The sequence below is a fragment of the Protopterus annectens genome, chromosome 6.part1 (genome assembly GCF_019279795.1).
Source record: "Protopterus annectens isolate FY-2018-M chromosome 6.part1, PAN1.0, whole genome shotgun sequence".
NCBI classification, from domain to species: domain Eukaryota; kingdom Metazoa; phylum Chordata; order Ceratodontiformes; family Protopteridae; genus Protopterus; species Protopterus annectens.
In genome coordinates this window covers 529,191,894-529,214,356 of record NC_056738.1, presented here as the reverse complement: position 1 = coordinate 529,214,356, position 22,463 = coordinate 529,191,894, and the positions used below count along the sequence as shown (strand labels likewise).

Here is a 22,463-nt window from a genome sequence, read left to right as displayed (position 1 = left end):
ACACAAAGCAAAGGATATAAGAGTTTTAGTTACTGTTAACAAGCAGTTAAGAGATAGGCATCAGAATGCATCAGAAGACGATCACCTTTATCTAGTCCAAAATATCAGCACTTTTGTCTTTATTACTGGGCTTCCTCAGATCAGACTTTAGTGCAGGTAACCACTTTCTTGGACCTCTTAATAAACATCCTAAACATAGATTCAAAAAATTAGAGTCCTTCCCCCAACCCTGTGACCAATACCCCAGTAAAACTTACCTTAACATACAAAGCCTAGGCTCCCACATTAACTACCTTTCACAATAAAACACAAGCAAAACTGAAGCAGTACAAAAGAACTTTCCCACAAAACATTGGAATGTGTTATATCAAAGGACCCAGCTGAAATACCTATCACCCTAATAAAGACATGGTTGAAATTACAGAATACATTTCTCAGAATCACAACTATTTATAACTTACTTCAACCCCTGTTTTACAAAAAGAACTCAAGATTCTATACAAAGTAAGAGGTATAGCATGGTGTCATTGGAAGTCACTCCCCACCCCAGAAAATAAAGACAAATTATATACTCTGAGGAACTTAGCCAAAAATACAACAGGAATGCACAAAGCTAACTTCCTTCTAAATCAACAAACTGCACTTAAAAATAATTACAAACAGTTCTGGAATCTTGACAATAGCATTACCAGATATACTTGGTATTAAAAAATAAAAATTTATGGCATGGTTACCACTAATTAAGCATACTTTCTCCTGCTGACTTCTTCACTGAATTCATTCCCACTCCCCTTTGTCACTCAGTAAACCAAACATCCAGTCTACAAACAGTGCCTGTTTTATACACTCCCCCCATTCTATTTCAGATAAATTACTGCTAGCCACAGGAAAAAAAATACAGAACAAATACCTTCTGATGCCCCTACAGGGACAGATGGCTTACTACTGTGCTTCATTTTGCTGTGCAAAGAGTATAGTATCCTCTTCCTTAATCACCTCTACAGCTAATACCTAACCAAAAATATAATGTCATTTGAATGGATATAAGCCATAAGCCAAATACTATGCTTCCCAAATCAACTAACATTATCGCCTGCATCCCAAATCAATGAACATTATCCTATGCATCCCAAATCAAACATTATCCTGTGCTTCCCAAATCAATGAAGACTAAAACTTTTAGGCCAATATTGATACTTCAAACATTTAGCAAAAATCTTTGAAAATTTGATATTCACCCAATTAACAGCCTACACCAAGAAATGCAATATTTTTTTCACCTCATCAGCATGGCTTTTGATCAGGACATAGCACTGTGACACCACTCTACACTCTAACAGATGACACAGTATGAGATATGACAAAGGAAATGGATCTGCATTCATCACTCTAAGGCCTTTGATCTTCAAGATCATAAACTTTTTCTAAACTTGTTAATTAATGTTAGTATCAGCACAGATGCAGTCGCTTGGTTCAAAAACTTCCTGCATGACAGATAACTTAAAGTTCAGATATGATCAACATGTTCTTCTCCTCTCACTACTGCTGTCAGATAGTGATCGGGAGAATTATCACTCCTTCTCTTGTCATTCTTTAGCAACAAATGTATACAAATCCCATTATCTTGCACGTTGATGATACTGTCATATATACAGCTAATGCATCCCACTCAACCATCAAAAGAGAACGGGAAAATTATCTTTCCCAACTTATTCAACAACAAATATATACACACACGGATTCACTTCAGAAGATCGAATTTCCGAAATCTCGAACTACAAATAACCGAAACCAAAAGCTCGAGTTTCGGAAACTCGAACTTCTGAAGGGAAACCATTAAAACAAAAATAAAACACAAGCTTCGCTTTTGCAGGGGGGCTTCGCCCCCCTGCACCCCCCCATGTGGGGGGCTGTGCCCCCCACACCCCCCCTACTTAAATATACCAACTCCAAGATCGTGCTACAGTGGGGAGATGGGAAATCTCCCGTCTTGCGCTGTATGCGGAAGCGCCCAACGGGAGATTTCTTTACTTCCTGCCAACACCACGAAACAAAAAATACATTACGTACACACAAGGCATGCAACAATACTTGCCTCTGTGTGCACGTAATGTATTCAGGTAAGTAAAGTGTTATTTCGGAACACTACACACATTCGATTTATTAAAATCTCGATCATATGGTCTCGACCATATGCAAATCGAGATTTTAATAATTCGATTATGTGAAGTGTTCCCACACACACACAGACACACAGACACTTAACACAAAGAAAACTAAAACAAGAGGATCTGGCAGTAGTTCAACAACAGTGGAGAATAGCATATACCATGAACATACTGAAACTACTCCTTACTGTAAATATCTAAGGGAGCATCTGGTTAGACCAGTCCCTAAACACCCAGTAACACATATAACAAAGTGAACAAGTTGTTATTCTGGGCTAAAAAGATGTCACACTTCAAACACTGTCTCCCCATAGCTGTAAATATATGAGCAACCTTACCTTACTGTAAGCTACAGTCAGTATTTCCAGACTTATTACCCTGGACCCCTAGAGGAAGACCACTGCTCCATTTTAGCCAAAAGCTGAATGGCTACCAGTAAAACAAAGATGCATTCTACCACTCACATCTCTAAAATACAAACTAATAGTTTAAAATCTTTCAGTAGACTGAAAAAATAAACTTCCACTCGCATTCAGAGACATCACCACTCCATCATCACTAATCACCTCATTTGCCAAACTCCATGCTAGGAATAGTATCTCCACTATTCACATATGAGTTTGGGAATCACTACCCATACGACTCAGATTTCCTCCTGCAATAAATTCTCTGTACAGCTGAAAAATCATTTTTAAAGAAGCCAGATGTCAATGGTTCATTAAGAACAGCATCACTTGAAGACCTTTTTCTTATACCATCTGTTCATACCTCTCAACAAGCAAGCCACTGAAAGGTGCAAAGGCTCTTGAAAAGTAGGAACATCCACAAAAAATCTGGAAATCATTAGCATAATATTTAAATAGCAAATAGCATGAATAGCACATAACTCTTCCCATTTTCATTAGGAATGTGGAATACCATCCAGAAAAATGTTAAAAAAATAGCGTGACAAAAGTGAAGGAAAAATATAAGCCCGTTTTCAAAGTGATGCTGTAAAATTTGTAAACTTTACTGAACTGTACTGCAAAATTCTACCAAACATGGTCACTTATTTTTGCTTTTGAAAAAAGGCAATATAAGATGTGTGCTGTCCCTTTAAATTATTACTGCCTTTACCATGTTGGTCATGTATTGTGGTTTTCTGTGTTCTAGCAACTTCAAAAATTAAGTGTGATAGGTAGGGGTGCAGAAAATTGTACAAAAGGGTAAATCAAGTCTGAAAATAGGGCATACCTCAAAAAAAATGAATATCATGTGCAGGGATAAATCAGGACTAAAAATAAGAATGTTCCTTCAAAATGGAACTGTGAGTCCAGGAGTGTTGTTTATTTAGCTTCTTGTAACGTATGTCCGGCATTTTACATAGGTAAAACAGACAGGAAGCTTTGCGAGAGAATTTATGAACACTCTTATGCGATTAGTAAAAACAAAATAGAAAATGCTCTAGCAAAACACACTTCGTTAAATAATGGACATAATTTTATGTTTCAAGCTATCGACCAGTTACTTCCAGACATTAGGGGTGGCCCATATTCAGTACTCCTAGAGGTACGGGAACTTGAATGGCAGTTAGCACTCAATGCATTCTGTTTTCCTGGCCTGAATGAGAACTGTAACATTTCTTGTTTGCTCAAACTAAGGAACCTTTTGCGATAATGTATTTAAACTTTTGGGGTATATTCTAATGTTCTTTTTGGTGAACACAGTAATCACTTACAGTATTCATCTTTTAGACCATTTATGTTTTTTATGTTCTTCAATTTTAAGTATAGATATTACTATATCTTATTTTACTTGCATTTTACTTTCATTTTTACACATTTTTTTCTTTTTGAAGACTTGTTGAAGAAGTGTGCAGGCTTCTATGCTGACTTTGACAGTACTAGTATTATTATTGTATTCCTGCATCTTTAACTCACCGCTCATGCTTATCACATGATTTAATGTTACAATGTTTAAATTCAGCAGCAATCATGTAACCGCTGTTTGTCTGTGTGTCTGAAGAAGTTACTTTATTTAAAGTGACAAAAACGTGAAAGATTGTTTAAATCGAGTTTACGTTAAAGTGAAAACGTTGTCTTTGAGATTACTACTCTTTCCTGCTGCAAGCTGTTGGTTTTCTTTTTATTGTATTTATCTTGCTTGTTAAACTAGGTAGTGGATTTCAAAAAGGAACACCATAAGGTTTATTACACTTCACAACAGGTAACCAAGTTAAGCACTTTCATCCAACTAATGTTAGGACTTCATCAGAACATGCTTTTACTATAGCCCAACCCTTTTATGCAACTTCAATTACATAATAATCAACACAACCAATTATCCAAATAAATTTCTCATTTATGCCTGGGTAACTAGATGGGTCTAAACGCAACTGCCATTTTAACTTACATATATCCAAATGCACATCTAAAATTCTACCTTGTTGATCTTTGACTAACTGTTGCAATATTAAAAATTTAAAACCATGCCCGTTATACATTGAAATATGTCTCCTTAAAGCATTTGTGGGTTTCCCATGCCTAATATATAACAAATGGTCACTTTATCTTTAAAGCGTCTACACGTCTTTCCAATGTAATCGGCTGGACAATGTTCACACTTAGCCAAGTAGACCACATTTTTACTCAAACAATTAAAATGTCCTTGCATATGTATGTTCTTACCATTTAAACAAATTTTATCTTTGGTCACCAATATATACTTACAATAATTATACATTCCACACCTAAAGTTACTCCACATTCTGTTTGTACTACTAACGCCCATCTTATCACATGTCTCCAATATATCCTTAAAGGACGTATCCCTTCTGTAAACAAATTTTGACATTAACCCTACTCTATTACATTTTGGTCTAATTGTAGCAACCCCTAGTTTTTCTTAACTTGTGTAATCATATCCACATCCTGATTAAAAGTAATGATGAATCTCATCCCCATTACCTCCTGGGCATTAATCCCTTGATCCTTATTTCTTGGAAAAATCTGAGAAGACTGCCCATTTCCTTTTAAAATGGGCTTATAAAACCCTTCTGACCATTTTTTTATTACCTCCTGTTTTAACTTTGTACATAAACTTTCAGGGTAACCTCTTTTTAAAAACAACCCAACTATAAATTCCACTTCTTTCCCAAATTCAAAATCACAACTCACCATTTTGCAACCCTAACCAATTGGCCCTTTTTAATGGACTTTTTTTGATAACAGGTATGCCAACTCCCAAAATCTACATACGAATTGGAAAAGGTAGGTTTTCTAAAGATCCCAGATAACAAACATTTTTTTTCTTTAATAGCCATAAGACGCAAACACCACAGGGGACAGCAGGAGGGAAGTGAGCAAGGATGGGCATGAAGCCAGATACCAATAAGGTAGAATAGGGCGTGAAAATGGAGCCCACCATGGAGATGCAGGAGGTATTAGTAGGTCAACATAGGTAGGAAGGAAAGGCAGGAGAAACACAGGAGGACAAAGGTACTGAGGAGAATAAGAGGGGAGGGAGCCAGGACAGTGTCTAGAACTAGAACTCAGAGATGGGGTGGGATCAGGAACCGCAAAGGGAGAGAGACAACCAGAATTCACAATGAAGAGGGGTAGGTGTGATGACAGTGGTGAAGGGAAAGGAGATGCAGTAACACAGGGCAGGAAGTGAAGGACAGAAGGCAGGCAAATGTGATGGTGGAGAATTATTAAAACATGAATACATATGGAAAACAAAATATACTTACAAATACTTTTATGTGAGGCAATCGTGGTAAACAAAGAAACTATAAACACAGCTACATGCAGTATCAGCCTTGTAGAAAACAAGTAATTGACCTTACCTAGAAGATTAAACTTTAACTTCACAGAAATGTACACAAGTGGGAGTACACATAAATTACCAAGTAGAAAGAGGACCAAACACTAGACAGAGTCAGTAGAAGATCATACTATCTCAGCATGCAACAGAAAACAGGGTAGGTTGGTAACAGTTCTCTGTTTGCCTATTGTATACTAAACAGAAAATACTGACAAATAAGCCAGATATGGATTCTAGTCTAGGCCCTATTTATAGTAGCTGCTTATCAAGCTAGTATATACTAACATGTTTGCAAGAGTGTGCGTGTGTGCATGTGTGTCTGTATGTCTGTCTCTGTTTGTGCACTCACATACACTATTATCCTCCCCTTTTACATTCTCACTTTGAATATACAGAAAAACTTAAATACAACTATACCTCTTAACTATCCAGAAGTTCATACAATGTCCAGATTTTTACCTCATACATTTGGTCTGCTCCTCATAAATTTTCTGTTTTTCTGGCAAATCATTGAGGATTGAAGTCAGTAAACAATGACAGACATTTGAATCTTAGGACTTCGTATCCTTCAGAAAATGCATGCTAATGCAAAACCTGTTATTCTAGCAACTTCCTCGGATCATAGGAGCAGTATTTAAAATCTGTCCCTGATTTTGATCATTAATACAACCTTTAATTAATCAGTCATTAATGTTCTGATCTCCTTTTTAATAGACATGTAAAATTCATGACCTCACTCAACTGGGTGGAAGTGACGCTATGCTCTCAACTTTATTTGCCAATAATATTCTTTGTACTCTGATTTATCAAAATTATTACCCCTAAGGTCTATAGCAACATAACCTAAAAAAGAAAAATATGGATTTCCTTCAGCACATTTCATAAAAGGCCGATAAATTAATTTCAACCCTTTTAAATAAGGCGTATATGAACATTATTCTGGGTAATGATTTTTTGAATTAATGTATTTTTGGCTTTTTAACAGTCATTTGATTTAGTAAGTTGAGGAACAAAAATTAAAAAAAGTCCTCTAGAGCTGATGACAAAAAAAAAAAAAAAAAAAAAAACAGTCTTCAATCAGCTGGTAATAAGCTATTATGTATCTAGATAATATCTCTTTGCAATAAGGCAAGGCTACCATCAGTCTTTGACTTGTAATTCTGCAAGCAGTGTATTGGAAGAACCAATCAGCTACTTTTTAGCACTCTGCCAACCATGCACCTTACTGCATGCCAAACACTGATTGTTATTTAAGAACAATCTTAAGCTGTGAGACACTTGTATCAAGTCATTGACTCTGAAAAGGTAATATCTGCACTAGGAACAATGACTGAAAAAAACAGCTGCTTACGTGATGGTATAGACTGTTTGCAAGGACCAATACTCATTTTTTATGCAGTGCCCATCATGGCTCCTAACTGCTTTCTCCTGAGACAGACACCTGCATTATTCCACCATTGCTTCACAGATTTGTATGCAAGCAGATGGAAGAAATGGAAGTTGTGATAGATTTTTGTTTCTGGGGCTGAAAGATCTCTGCCAATTGTAATTTCAGTCATGAAATTAAAAGATGTTTCTTGGAAGGAAGGAAGGAATGCTATGGCAAATCTTAAGATTTTAAAGATAAAGATGCCACTTTGTCAGTAAAGATCCATAAAATCAAAGCTATTGTTTAACATATGGCTGTTAGAGTTAGAATATTAGCACAGATGTGCACTAGAAAACTGATGCATTTGGACTAGTACTGGAGATTTTTTAAATTCTGTGGAGTGCAAGAAAATCAGAACAGTCAATACTTAAGAAAATAAACCCAAACTGTTCACTGTAAGATCTAATAATAAAATTATACCTCATATATTTTGGTCTCATCATGTGAAGATAAGATTCACTGGAGAAGACACTGTTAGAAAAGACCTTAGGCAAAAAAAGGTGATGGAGAGTAGAGACTGATAGCATTAATGAAGTAATGAATTTGAATTTGTAAAAACTTAAAGGGGCTTTTGACAGACAGGCCTGATGTGCTACAGTCCTTAAGGTCACAGACAGTCTAGTTTGATTAAACTAAACAAAATTGCTTCCTAATCAAAAATATATTCTCACCCTAGTATATTTAACCTCTGAAAATGTCTCCTCAGATGGACAGGAAAGCATGTGTGAACCCTATGGGTTGGAACAGTGACCTTTTGGGGTGTTCTCAAATGAGCAACCTGTGTCACTAGCATCTATATTATATATATATATAATGGCATTGCTCATCTCCAGTCATTCATTCCTGTTTGACCAAAGGTTGGGTTTGTTATCCTTCTTGGAATGCGTAACTGTTTAGCCATCTCTCTCTCTCTCTGCCAGTGGTTATTGTCAAACAGCTCACTGATCATTTCTTTTGGAGTGTGAGCCTCACCAGGCATCTTTCTGTCAAATGTTATTGGTCATTTCCACTCCTTCTTTTACATGTCTGAGAATGCAGATGTCTAGGTCTTACAATCCATGGACTGCTGCCAAGAGAAGGTAGCAGTGGTCATCGAGTCTGTGATATCATTTTACAGAACAGGTGATTCTTCCAGCCTCCGCTGTCCATCATATGTCTGTAAACCAGCCACTTAAACATTTCTTAACTGGAGTTGTCCATGTGCCATGTCCTACATTAACTACATACTATGAGAGCTGAGTCCTTTAAACCATCTGTCCCATTTGTCAGTCCAATAGTCTCTGATTAGTGCTTTCTGACCTGTGATATAAATGAGAGGCGCGTGAGAGATTTTATCCTGATAGTCATTTGTCTGACTCCCTTCACATGAGTTCCATCTGGGATACACATTTCTGTTCAGGAGTCACATGGCTGGCATAGTATTAATAGCTTTGTGTACGGAATTTTGATAAAATAAAAGAAAATTATGATTTTTTTTTGTTTTGCTTTGCTGTTGGGTTTAACATATAGGTTAATTTGCAACAGTTCTTTCTACAGATTTTTCATCTTGTCCATTTGTACTTTGGTAGGTAAAGACATCAAGAGTTTAGTTCCTCCTTTTTGTCTCAAGTGTTTTAAAATGTTCTGTCTCAAGGAGTAACCAGGTACCACTGACAGTATAACCAGGTACTACTCACAGAATAACCAGGGAACTGTTTTTTTCAGTCATTGTTCCTAGTGCAGATATTACCTTTTCAGAGTCAATGACTTGATACAAGTGTCTTCTGGCCACAATAAATTTGCATATACTTTGATTAGGGACACTCAAGTCTCCAAAACATCCTATGAATTCAATAAAAATATGATACGATGGTGCATATGGCCATTCCTAAGGACACAAGGATGCTAGTAGTGCTACACCTCTCTTGACTAAGTCTTAATTTTTTGTCTATGCCATGTCACCACATGAATCTCTGGGCAAGGAACTGGATTTTCCCCATATGTGTAGTAATATCACTCTAAAATGTAACATGGAAGTAGTTTATTGGAGAGGATGAGGGAAGGCATGTTTTTCCTGTCATGGTCTAAATTCCTGGTAGAAAATATCAGCTGATGGATTTAATTAGAATGCAAACGTAGTTAGCATTGACAGCTGTCTTAGATGCAGCATGAATGTGGAAACACATGCATGGACTGACAATATACACATTACTCACGGATGAAGCTAAGAGAAAACATTAGAGATATATAACATTTTATATTTGTTTCTTCTTATCCATCCCTAATACAGCAACGACAGACTTGGTTATAATATAATAAATAAAGTAGTGCAGAGGTCACAGCCCACTGTATTGTGGTATAGGGGGTGGGATTGTAGAACTGCTCACAACAAAAAAGTGATTGTTGTTTATGTCAATCTCTTTATTCATTCTGTACAAATTTTACACTTCTTGCTGTCAACTAAGCATATGTATTTTTATGTCAAATTAATACCTCGTTTTGTAATCTCCCACATTAACATGCTTACAGACATACCTCTCAACCTCTGAGAGCAAGAAATCTGGACAAATCCATAAATAAAAGTGGGACAAAGGCTCACAAATAGGGACAATTTTTAAATATTGCTCTTACAAGGTTTTGCATTAGCATGAATTTTCTGAAGGTTATGAAGTCTGAAACTCAAATATCTGTCATTATTTTCTAACTTCATTCCTTAATTATGTGCCACTAATTTGCCAGAAAACCACATGTTTATGAAAAACAGAACAAGTATATGAGGTGAAAATCTATGAGAGGTATGCTTAAAGATCTCTTTTCTCTGACTCCTTCCTTATTATTAGGTTACAGGTGAACTGTAATGGCAACTTTTTTATTTTTATTTATTAAAGTTTAATGGACGAGTGGACGTTGCTAAATTCGCCATTTGCGCCCCCACCATAGTTACAGGAAGTACTACAGTCTAAAATGTATTGCAAGTTTAATTAATGGAAAATAAACAGCAATTCAGAAAATCATTGTCAAGGCCGTAATGAGGGCCATCACTACTATTATCACATTCAACACTGGGAACAATACCCACCAGGCTAGTGTAAATGCCATTTGTAAAAGAATGTTTAATTTGTTAATATTCAGCATACTTAGCTTTGAGGATCTGCTGCAAGTATGAGCTCCTACTACAGAGAAGTTAGAGGTATTAATTGAAGAAACAAAATGCAGTCACATTTGAAAAAAAAAAAATCTTCATTAAGAGTTGCTTTAAGTGCTGCATATCAAGAATATGAAGACGTCTCCACAACACTAAGACAAGAAAACATACTTGAGCTCCTGGGCGATAGCAGCGATCTGTTCCACCCGATCCTGATGAGCTGCCAGGTCACTCTCAAAAGCTTCATGTTTGCGCATGAGAGCACGGATCTCCATCAGTGATGCAGATTCATAGTCCCTATGGCTCAGCATGTCTTCCTTGCCTGTGAATGAGAAAACAGTTTGATTTAGGAGTCATAGTAATGTTATCTGGTTAAGGGTGCCTGCAGCAGTGGAGCCACACTGGCTTCAGTAAAAGGTAAAAATCTGAGAAACTGAGCAGAGCTGCTCTAGTTGTGGATGTTAACATGTGTTCCTGTGAGTTAGGATACAAACAGCAGCTACAGTGGCAGTCTAATGTAGAACTGGGCTATGACTCACTGTGTTGGTTGGACTAGCTCTGCCATATTGTCACTATGCTACCCGATAATTCCAACTCATGCTCATGCTGTCGGTGCTCCATGTTATGACCTCCAGCAGTGTGTGCATACAAACTGTCACAGGATTCCATTAAATAAGACATTTGCTTCTAATGCAAACAGTTTAATGTGAAATTAGTTTTTCTCTACCGTGTAACCTGTATTTTAACAGAGAAGTCAATATACAAAAAAGTGTCAGTTAGAAAAGAACCCGCCTGGCCCGTTTTCCTAAAATATTTACTAGCAGTGTCTTTGGAGGCTGTATATGATCTTATTCACTCCCATTACTTAATCGGGTTATTAGGCTACAGCAGAGATTATTCAATGCACATTTGAAGCTATTATAAATGGGTGCATTATGTTGGTGTGACAAATCTTAATGTTGATGAAGCCACACAGAAACTGGTTTAACAGCACAATATGATGGCTATAGCCTGGCTTCATGGAGCAGAGGGATGAAGCCCTGATTTTCACCGAAGTGATTAGGGTTTAATCAGCAGCCCTGGAACTTGAGAATCCAGACAGAAAGGAGAGCAATGAGTGGTTTTAACACACATTTGCCTCTCCAAGGGAGTGGATAAGGGTTGCAAGGATGCTGTGATTTTACTGGTGGGGACCCTGAAAACTACCACCTGTGCTTCAGGGTTAGGGGTTGAGGCTATTTGCTGGAAATGACCCTTGTGGAAGTGTGGGAACATCTATTACAGCACCCTAAAGCATGTTCCGTTCCCTTACACAGTCAAGTGTGCATGAAGACTTAAGGCAGCAAAAATGAAAAACCTCAAACTACACCAATGGCTGCCTACAGAATGGCCCCTCTCAGCTGACTCTTGCCGTCAGTGATGATGATGAAATGAATTGGTGTTTTACTACCCTCAGAAATAAGCACTGCATGCAAGAAACTTTCTAAAATACGAAGAAAGTTACAAAAACTGGCTTTTAGCTGCCATTATTACATTATGATAATTCTCTGTACCATATTAAGGTAGTCACCAGCAAGGATAGACATTCATACCAGAAAATATCCTGAAGCTGCAGTCAAGCAAGCACAGCACACAGGTTAGGCAGTAAAAGAATTATAGAATCACTGACCATGTCAGAACAGAACTAGCATCCATGCTTGTAGACAAACTAGTATGGAAAAGCAGCACAGTGTTCTGAAATGTATTTCAGGGAATTATGTTTTCTATACAATGAGTGTCGCACTTGCCCTCATGTGGAGTATCTCGCAATTAAGTCTTGCTACAGATTATGAGATCCCAAAATGAACCATGAGAGAAGGACTTTTTCTATTCATTGCAAAAAACAGGCTTATGTTGACCTGTTAGACATTCAACTGAATGCTGGTAGATCAAAAAGAAAACAATTTTCAGATAACATCAAAGGTCAATATTTTCAGGGAATGCACCCCTTCAATCTCCTCTGTGGGGAAGACACCCACACATCCCTAACTTATATAGATGGGTCTATATTAAGACATCAAAAACCCAAGTCAGCGAACAACTGTTCACCAACTACTAAACAGTGAACTGTCATTTCTGCTAATGGCCACTTCAGTGAATTTTTTCCTAGGGGAAAAAAATCACTTGGCCAAGCAGAAAGAAGATAGTATTCCATACCGGTCAAAGTGGTGGGCTTTGTCCCTCCTACAACCTCCAGCCCCCCACACCCCCCTAACTAAATATACCAACACCAAGATCGCACTACAGTCGGGAAAAGGACAAATTCACGATGATGGCAAAACTATTTTTCCCCCTATGAAAACATTTGCTGTAGTAGCCATTCGCAGAAATGCCAGTTTGCTGTTTATTGGTCTGCAAACAGGCATTCTCTGACTTCGGTTTTTGATAACTTAATATAGACCCTATATAGACATACTCTTACATCATACAACAGTGGACAGAAAAGAAAACTCCACTGTCAACAAAAGTTGTTTTTAGGCTATTATCTCAGTTTTTTCATATTTGGACAAACTTCTGTTGATAGATTGCCACACTCCCCAACAGACACCTGTGCAGTCCAGAAATTACAAAAATAATTTAAAGAGCCTATTTGAAAAAAAAGGAAGAGACAGTTGCATCAATAGAATTGTTACCAAGAAAAGCAAAGGGACATACAACAGTAGGGTGGGGGGGGGGGGTTTGTAAATATATGGCAAATAATCCATATTTGCTGCACCTCACCCCTGGACAAAACATATTGTATTGGTGATATGTATACCTGTAATACAATGAATATTATATATGTAAGCAGGCTATGAAGATTGTTCTGTATTTTATATTGGAAAGATCATAAGCCAGTTACAACAAAGAGTAGCTGACCTCTACTCTTCTGTCAGACAAAGAAGAGTACAACACCCTATTCAGACATTCCATCAAATGTAAGTACAGAAATAAATTTGTTTTTTGTCTTGAGAAATTGAGTTTTTTAGTGAAAGATGCTGGGATTTAGGATTACTGTTGGATAAAAATGAGATATATTGGCAAATAAAACTAGATGCAAATGTTTTTCCAGGGTTAAATGAACTCTATCAAACTTAGTTTCAATGAGTTTGCCCTATTAAACCAGTTCTCAGACAAAAAATGAGATAAACAGAAATTTTGGGGAACACCTACAGAAGGATGACACCTGACACAAACTAGTCAAGATGATGAAGGATACCACTGACACCATCCCTTCTGGATAGCAGTGCTGATATCAGTACATCACTACTATAATCTCAGGTGGTGCCAGCCTAGCCTGCATCATCAGTCAGTAGACGGCAAGGGTAAAGGGGAGAATGACTGGCATGTACTGTAAGCATTTTTTCTGTTTGGTCTTCTAGTATTTTATCCCTTTGTATATGTATGATGAGTGTATACTTTGCTTTCCAGGAGTGGAAGAGTTACAGCTGAACATGATTGGGTGTTGGAGCAGGGGATAGTGTCTCTCTCAGCAGTTGGGTGCATATGATGTCTGCACCAGCCCACCGTGTAACCAAAGCTGTGTCTGTAACTTATGTATGTAATAACATTTCCCATTTTTTATGTCCATTTAAGGAAGAGAATGGGGTACTCCTGAGGTTATATTGAGCTGCACCGGACAATGCCTCTGCTGCTGGTTTACCACTGGCTGCCAGTCCTTCCTCCCACAGGGAGGGGCAAAGGTCCACTGCTGGACGTGATCTGAAGGGGTCACTGGTGGCCTCCATGGCTACCTCAGGGAGGGAGGCAAAACCTATTTTTCTAACAGCAGAATAGAGCAGTCTGTCTTGGTTTCACAGCATTAGCTGTGGAAGCTGGTGGCTGCAAAGGTATTTCAGCAACTATATGCCCTCAGCAGTATGGACCACCTTCTGTTGTGATTTGGCAAGTCACACAACTGGCAGGCCCCACCCATAGGGCCCCCAGCGACAGAAGTGGCCCATATCACTGGCCACTCAAGGGAATTATGCCTGTATTTGTTGCCCTCTGAGCCTGTCTAGCCTCCAGCCATGCCAGAACCCTACCTTGTCACCATCCCAGTGTATTCCTTCACTTGTGTCATTTTCTTTCCATGTTTAGTACCCAATTCTCCTTATCACTACTTGTCCCGCCTTCCATACATCTTGTCCATCCACTCTCCTACTAACCTTTTTTTGTGTCTACTACCCCTATCCAAGTCTGTGTTCTGTAGTTCTGTGTCTGTCCCAATACCTGCCCTTCTCCATCTATCCCAACCACTGCTATCCCTCACTACCTTCCCCAGTTACCCTTGTTTGTATATATTACAGAAGAGATGAGATATTTGTGAAGTGATGCTACATTGGAATAAAGAGAGTGCATTGACTCAACTGAGCTAGCTGATCAGTCATGCCTCCTACAGTGGCACTGCTCTAGCTGTAGAGCAGCATAATGCTGCTTCTCCCATTACCACTTTGCCTCTCCTTAATTATGTAGTGATGCTGTCCTTTGCTCAAACTGCCAGCACTACTGAATGTCTTAATACATGTCTGAGTTGCTGTGTGGCTCTTCGCACTGTGACCGCATCAAAAAATTGAGCAGTACTTGTCTATGAATTCCAGCCACTATATGAGAAAGCCAAATAAAATCCCTGCAAAGTACTTTCAACATACTATTCATTTCACTTATAAAAGTAAAATATTGCCTGAAATCCAAGGTGATCAGTTTGAACTCTTAGCTACTTCCATTAAACTGTATTTTTCAGCACCAAAAAGGCTTTTCAGGATTTGTTTTGTTCTTTTTCAGTTTATATTTCTTGCTGTTACTAATAGTGTTTATCAAAGGGTGAATGTCTATTTACAAAACTGAGATCAGCAAAAGATTTACAAGACTTTGTTGATGAAGAAATGTGGATGCTTGCAAAGTCTTGTATCAGGAGAAGCAGGAAGTACAATAAGTGAGGGTTACTGGACAGGATAACGAGGGAGGGAAGTCAGGAGATCAGTAAAGAGAAGTGCTGTGGTTCATTTGTAAGGTCTCTATTTCACAGATCCAGAGTAGGAAAACCTATTTAAACAGGTGGGCCTGTATACAAAAGAGAGAGAAAAGAAGAAAGGTGAAGATATGACTTGGATGTAATTTCCAAATGCTTTCCCTCTGGAAACATCACCTAATCCCCCCACTGTCCCCTTCAGCAGGCAAACACCCTTATCTTCCTCATATTATTTCTCTACAGCAATATGTGGCATCTCTTCCACATTGTACATGTTGCATATAGTTAATTTCTGTTTGTTCTTACCTTATTTTTTTTCTCTCTTTTACACTTTGTACTCTACCCTTTCATTATTTCACACTCTGCTTTTTTTTTTCCTCCTTACACTAACTATCCATTGCTATTGTCCTCTGTGTACATTATTAATAATATTATTATTGTTATTGATTCATTGCTATCTTCACACAGCATTTTGTTTGTATTCATAATACTTCTTGTTAACTTGTTTGTCTACTGTCATATCATATTTGTCTGGGCTAAGACTGAAATAGGCCCATTTGTACCAGTGCTTTACTCTGGTTACCAAACTGAATAAATAAGGTGCTGTTAACTGGGTAATAGATGGAGTGGAGTTGAACAGCAATGCTATTGGACAGATAAGGGACATATGTAGTAGCTGGAAGGAAGAAAATTCCAAAACAGAGTAAAAGAAAAATATATTTAATTGGGACAGTGTTTGGCCCTTGAATGTATTGCCTGAAGCAGGGGTTTTATACAAGTCATGAGATGGGTTCAGGAATGTCTTTGACAAAGAAAGGGAAAGGAAAGGCTGGACAAGGGAATCGGAGCCTTAGCTTTACAAATGATAGCTACAATATTCATGTTTGACAGACCAAAGAGCTTTATCTTCTGCTGACTTCTTCAAATATGCACATGTATAGTGTTAGCAAAAAATAAATAAAAAACAAAAAGTAGTACAAAAGTGGTAGCACAGCTTTACCTCTTGTCCATCCCTCATGCAAGGCACACTTCTGCTTAAATTTCTCAGCCAGGTGATCAAGACGCTCAAGTCTCCTGATTTCAGTCAGCAGCCAGTCCTCATAACCCTTCTCTACTTGCTCCAGCCCTTTCCATGCATTGGCAATATCCTGAAAGGGAAATACATGCTTGATTCATGGCTTATCCATACATGTCATTAGCAATGCCACTACTACTTGATTAAAAAGTATGTTCAAACTGTAAAATAGCTACCTCTGTTGTATTTGAGGAAAACAAGTCACATTTATACTCAGAGAATCATAATCTCAGACTCAGTAGCTCTCAGGCTCAGGTCTGAACTTCCCAAGGCTTTGAGTCTCCAATGGACAATGATATGTATGATGCACCAAAGGCATTGAGATAGACTGTAGAATGAACAGGAGTTAAGACAGGTCCCAAAGTACTAAAATGCAGCAAGTTAGGCCTGTTCTTGCATTTTTTTACACATTTATAGAAAGTACATTTTCATTAAGGTGGGTCTGTTGTCAGTAATGCACTGACCCTGTGTTATTTCCCATAATAGATGAGATGACCTTAATAATTGATTATGTAGTGTAAGCAACATCACTTTACATTCTATTAGTGACATCCCACTGGAGATAAATCCATGCCTGCCATCACTAGCTGAGAACACTGGATCTCCCTGTTTTCACAAGCTGTTAACAGCAGTCCCAAGTTTACAGTAGAGAATATTGTTAGCTGTAATTTAGTCAGCATTACTTACCGAGACCATCTTTCCCTCAGAAGGCATAAAGGCAGGTCTGTTGCTAAGCCTCAGTTTAGTCTGTAGGGTGTTAAAGTTGATCTCCAGCTGGCATTTTTCTTGAACACGGGGAGGTTTGTGGACACGGCGGTAGTCACGGAAGTCCTCCAGCTTCTGCTGCATGGCACGCATAGTCTTCTCTGGCACACGGTTTTCCAGCCAAGGGATGGTGCGACGGATCCATTCCAACAACTACAATTATGAACAAACAAAATGTTCAGAATGTTTTGCTTTAGATGCTTCAGGAGGTAGAAGTGTAAACTTAGGCAAAGTATTAAATGGTATTGAAATGATGAAGTAAACCTAGAGGCTTTGTTCAGTGAAATAGCCAGAGCTGAAAATTGTGACAGAAAAAAAGCAAAATAAACTGAGATTTTTTTCCCTTCTAACCCTTTTTGGTCAGACATAGCAGCAAATGAGAAATGCACAAGAAGCATCTGCTCTCTCAAACTATAAATAAAAAATATACACTTGTATAGTGTGTGAGTATATGCATGTATAAGTGTGCATGTACATGTACATGGTTATGCACATTTATGTGCTACATGTTCATATATGTCCTAAGTAGTGTATTTTCATGGAAGCTCCATTGTCATGAGGGACCATATGCATTTGTTTACCAAAAAAGTATTATTGCTATGAACTGCCTGAATGTTATTTTTTTCCATCAGACATTTGTATGATTGCACTTTAGTCAATTAACCTAGAACCTGGAAAATATATTCATTGTAATCACTTGCTACTGCTTTATGAAACCTGCCTGTAAGGCTTGGAACACCTGTCATCTGGAATATTCTGGTGTGCTGTTATTTTAAATTATACTACTATAGTAATTTATATTTTGTTATAGTTTGTTTATGTTATTTTATTACCTGCTTGTGTAACACTCAAATCAATATCAGAAGCATACTAACAGGGGGCCGCAAGGACAAACTTTCCTTAACCATTCGTGGTGACACTTGAAGACCCATAAAAGATTTACCTCACTAGCCAGCTTTTCATACTCTTCCATCAGCTTCTCATTTTCCTGGTTCACTGCCAGAACCTTGCAAATCCTGTTAGCAGCAGTCTCGGCCTGAGGAAGGTAAAACAGTTTGCCATTAGTTCCACTGACTGATTCACCTTTTCTTGCTTCTCAGAAATGAAGTTCCTAGCAGTCAGGTAAATCTTAACATTATGATACATTTCCTTGGTGTTTACTACATATACAGAAATTCCTTTACTACAGTTATATTTCAGTGTTGCATTAATAATTCAAATGACTTTTTGTATGTTGTTACTCATGAAACTTTCGATGTTGCATAAGTGAAAATTAAAACTGAGAATAGGTCAACTAATCAAACGGATCTAGGACTGTTGAACGAAACTTCAACATCCCGAATCCACAATAACCGAACACACTTTGACGAAAGCGCTTTCACCAAAAAAGTGCTTTCATTAAAGTGTGTTACAAAAAAAAAAAAAAAAAACAATAAATCCACTTTTGTGCCCCCCACACCCTTCTACTTTAATATTCTCACTCCAAAGTCGCACTACAGTGGGGAAAAGGGAATTTTCCCTTATCCGCACAGTAGTGCGACTGGCACAACGAGCATACTTATCCGAAAGTGCTGCTTCGGTGAACAGCACTTTCGCTTAAGTATGTTAGTTGATTTCTGCTTCGGCAGAAAGTGCCATCGGGGATCAGTGCGAATCCCAATCAAACACTATGCATGCAAATTGTGTTTTTTAAACTGACCAACTTTGGTTGTAAAAGGTAACACATACCTCTCAATCTATTAGCACAAGAAATCTGGACAATGTCTAAAATAATGTGGAGACAAAGGCTCAAAAATAGAGACTTTTTTAAACACTGCTCTTATAAATTTAGAAAGTTACTAAAATAACAGGATTTGAGTTAGCATGCATTTTCTGAAGGCTATGAAGTCTGAAACTCAAATGCATGTTATTATTTAATGATTTCAGTCCTCAGTGATTTGCCAGAAAAACTCAAATTTTATGAGGAGCAGACCAAAAATATGATGCAAAAAAAAAAAATCTGGACAGTTGAAAGGTCACTGCAAGTGGAATTTCTCTACAGTTCCAAAGTACAATCTCCCTGGAGATGGTTTGAGAGAGACACACACTGAATTATGGAAGATAAAAGATATTCTCTCTTTGAAGGAGTTAAAACTTAGAAACATTTGAAGCAACTAGTTACTGAGCTGGTGTGCTGCAAAACTGCAGTCCTTTCATATACAAATAAGGAACATTTGCTAATTTATCAACATTTCTGTTGAAAAGCTGTTGTAGACAAGACTAACAGGAACTCTAGCTATGGAAAAAAAAACAAGAACAGTAAGGGACGGGTACCTAATAAATTACTGAGAGTTCTTAGAAAGTACGAGTTGTAGTTCGAATTTCATGGCTGCAACAAAAATATTACAGAATAATTCAAACTGTGATCTTAGCATTATAATGCATTTAGTAACTGATGACTGTATACTTAAGAACTGTCCAGCAGACCATAAATAAAAACATGTGGTTTACCTGCTCAGCACCAGCAAAGGCATGGTAAAAGCAAGAAACGTATGTCATGATGGCCTTCTCATCTGGTTTGGGGGTATTCACAATATCTAAAAAGAAAAGAAGGTATGGTTTATGGACTGCATAGCAAAAAATTCTGTGCATTTCATTAAAGTCTTAAATGTGCTTTCAAGTTTTGCAGCAGCATATACTGAATTCCTTACTAACTGCCCTGCTGGCAAAGACAAAGTAAAGTCATACCTGACAGACTTCTCCCATGGCTAAAGTACCCAACAAAGCAGAATAAGCCTGCTGCCAATGATGTAACCCATATTTTTGGAATTGTTCACGAAGTTAGAGAAAAACAAGTCTTTCATTGAGTTAGGAATCCCACTGGTGCTTGTTACACTTCCCAAAGTTCTAACTTAAATGTCACTAATTTACATTGAGTCTAGTCTGATATAAATGCCTGGTAGAATTTGAAAAAAATGTTCTGCGGTTTCTGAAAATACCTAGAATTTTCTGTTATATGCTCAATACCCAAACAACTGCAGAAGAACTTAACATTTCTTTGTCTAACTTTGTCAATTTTTACTCTGTGCCCGATGACCATCAATTACCCATCTTCTTACACTGCTTTTGTTGGTGCAGCCTTGTTATAATCAACACTACAGATTCCTTTCTTACTCTGTCAGTTCCACCTCCTGACTTGAAAATTCATGATAGTAACTGTGGTCCACACCTACCTTCAGCTGCCATCTTCCTTCCCACTCAATCAGCCTTTCTAAATCCTTGATTAGCTTCTTCCCCAGCCATCCTCCACTGATGTAACAAACATTCTCTCATCAGTAAAAGGCTTGTCCCTGCTCTCTGTTCCATTAGATATGTCTCACATGAACATATGCAGGACTACTGGACTAAAAACTGGACCATACACTATTATAGCAATCACCTTCCTTGTTCTTGGCATTGTCCATCTCACCACAACTGTGCTTTTCCCCTTCATCTGTACAGCAGTCCATTTCCTCAGTACTGGTCCCACCTTGTGTCACCCAGTTTTGCTAGCATCATCCTGTGTGGGGCAGAGTCAAAGGCATCAGTGAAGTCTGGGCAGTCCATGTCATTTTTGTATCCTTATCAAGTTCTCTTTTAATCAAGTCATAAAACTGGATCAGGTCAGATTGACAGCTGGTACTTGCGTATTATTGCAACCAGATCTGCAAGGGGCAGAAATTCATAATGCGTGTCTGAAGTTATTAATGGTAGCCTTAAAACGGCTGTGTTTAATACGAAGTATTACTGTCCCACATTGTGTCTGGCTCAGAAAGAGCAATAACGGTCACATTTTGGTTTCTCATGGATGGCTGATTCACAGTGTTCGTAATGCAATGTCAGATTCCTTGCATCCCAGTGTGACTACTGGGTTGCATAGTGTAGGAGGCTTCATAGTAACGCATGTGTTATGGACGTTTTATGTTATGTTGTTTTAACACAGTGACACTCTTGGTTTTAACTTGTTTTTTGCACACCGTGATATGTACATGCACAACCTTTCTCATTGTACTTCCGAGCACTGAAAATAGTACATTTGGCATACAGCATTCATTTAAGAGAGAGTATTTTTTTACATGTAATATTACTTTGATTTATTCCCTGTACTGCATACATTTCCGCCATGAAGTGTATTTTACAGGATGCTTCCTAAAAATGTGGATGAAATGTATAAAAGAATGTGGTCCTTCTTCACAGGGCTGACAAGCAGTAGGCATGTTTACTGAATGAGTCGTTAACTTCACTGGAGAAATTGACGCAAGCCAGGAAGAGGAATTTTTCCATTATTTGTCTTACACCCTTATAAAGACTGTGTGGGAGTAGTAATTGACATTTCATCAGACCCTTTTCAGGTTAGTTTCACAAAAACTTTACACATTTCTGGCCCTTGCAAATCTATGTACAACAGAAAACAGTTAATTGTCTTGAGCGTTTGCTGAGACTACTTTACTGCACTGCTCACCTTTAAAAAGTCTATGTCCTGAACCAATAATAAGCGACATGCCATCAGTAAAGTGCCTAAACTTTAAATAACACAATGTTTGTAACATTTTATGGATAATACTGCAGAAAAGAAACTGTCCTGGCAAAGAAAACAGACTATATAACATTTTACCAACATTAATGAATCGATTTCATGATCGGGAAGCAACCAGTAGTGGAGTGAAAAATCTGGTTGCGGTAATACATAAGTACCTGACAGCTTCTTCCTACAACAACTTGTGTTAGTTATTCTCATGGAGATTCCTGTACTGTAGGAAATCAGTCCTTATTTATGCATTCTCTCTATGACATTCCTCTGCCACTGCTATAAGGTTAAAAGACCTATAGAGTTCAGTGTATTTTTCCTGCTGTTCCCCTTAAGCGAAAGCATCAGACTTGTTGTTTTCTAGTTCTCTGGCACTTTCTAAGTGAACAGAGATCTGCTGAAGACTCTCAGCTTGGATCCTTCAGCATACTGACCAGATTCATGTGAATGCTGGGAGGCAGTCCATCGGGTTCCTGTCCTTTATTCTTACTAATGGCAACCAGTTCCTTCTGAATATCCTCTGGTTCTGTCTTTGTGTCTGTCCACAGCTGTCCATACTGAA

At 38.0% G+C, this 22,463-nt stretch overlaps 1 protein-coding gene across 1 annotated transcript in view; it reads right to left on the bottom strand.

The window, feature by feature from the left end:
• The window catches only part of ACTN3 (actinin alpha 3), a 220,439-nt gene that overhangs the window by 57,373 nt on the left and 140,603 nt on the right, over positions 1-22,463 (bottom strand). The window contains exons 8-12 of the mRNA XM_044075993.1: positions 19,846-19,931; positions 18,299-18,391; positions 17,278-17,508; positions 16,516-16,663; positions 10,697-10,847 (exon numbers count right to left, since the gene is read on the bottom strand). Of these exons, the coding sequence (XP_043931928.1) occupies positions 10,697-10,847; positions 16,516-16,663; positions 17,278-17,508; positions 18,299-18,391; positions 19,846-19,931 (709 nt within the window). The remainder of the gene's footprint in view (positions 1-10,696; positions 10,848-16,515; positions 16,664-17,277; positions 17,509-18,298; positions 18,392-19,845; positions 19,932-22,463) is intronic.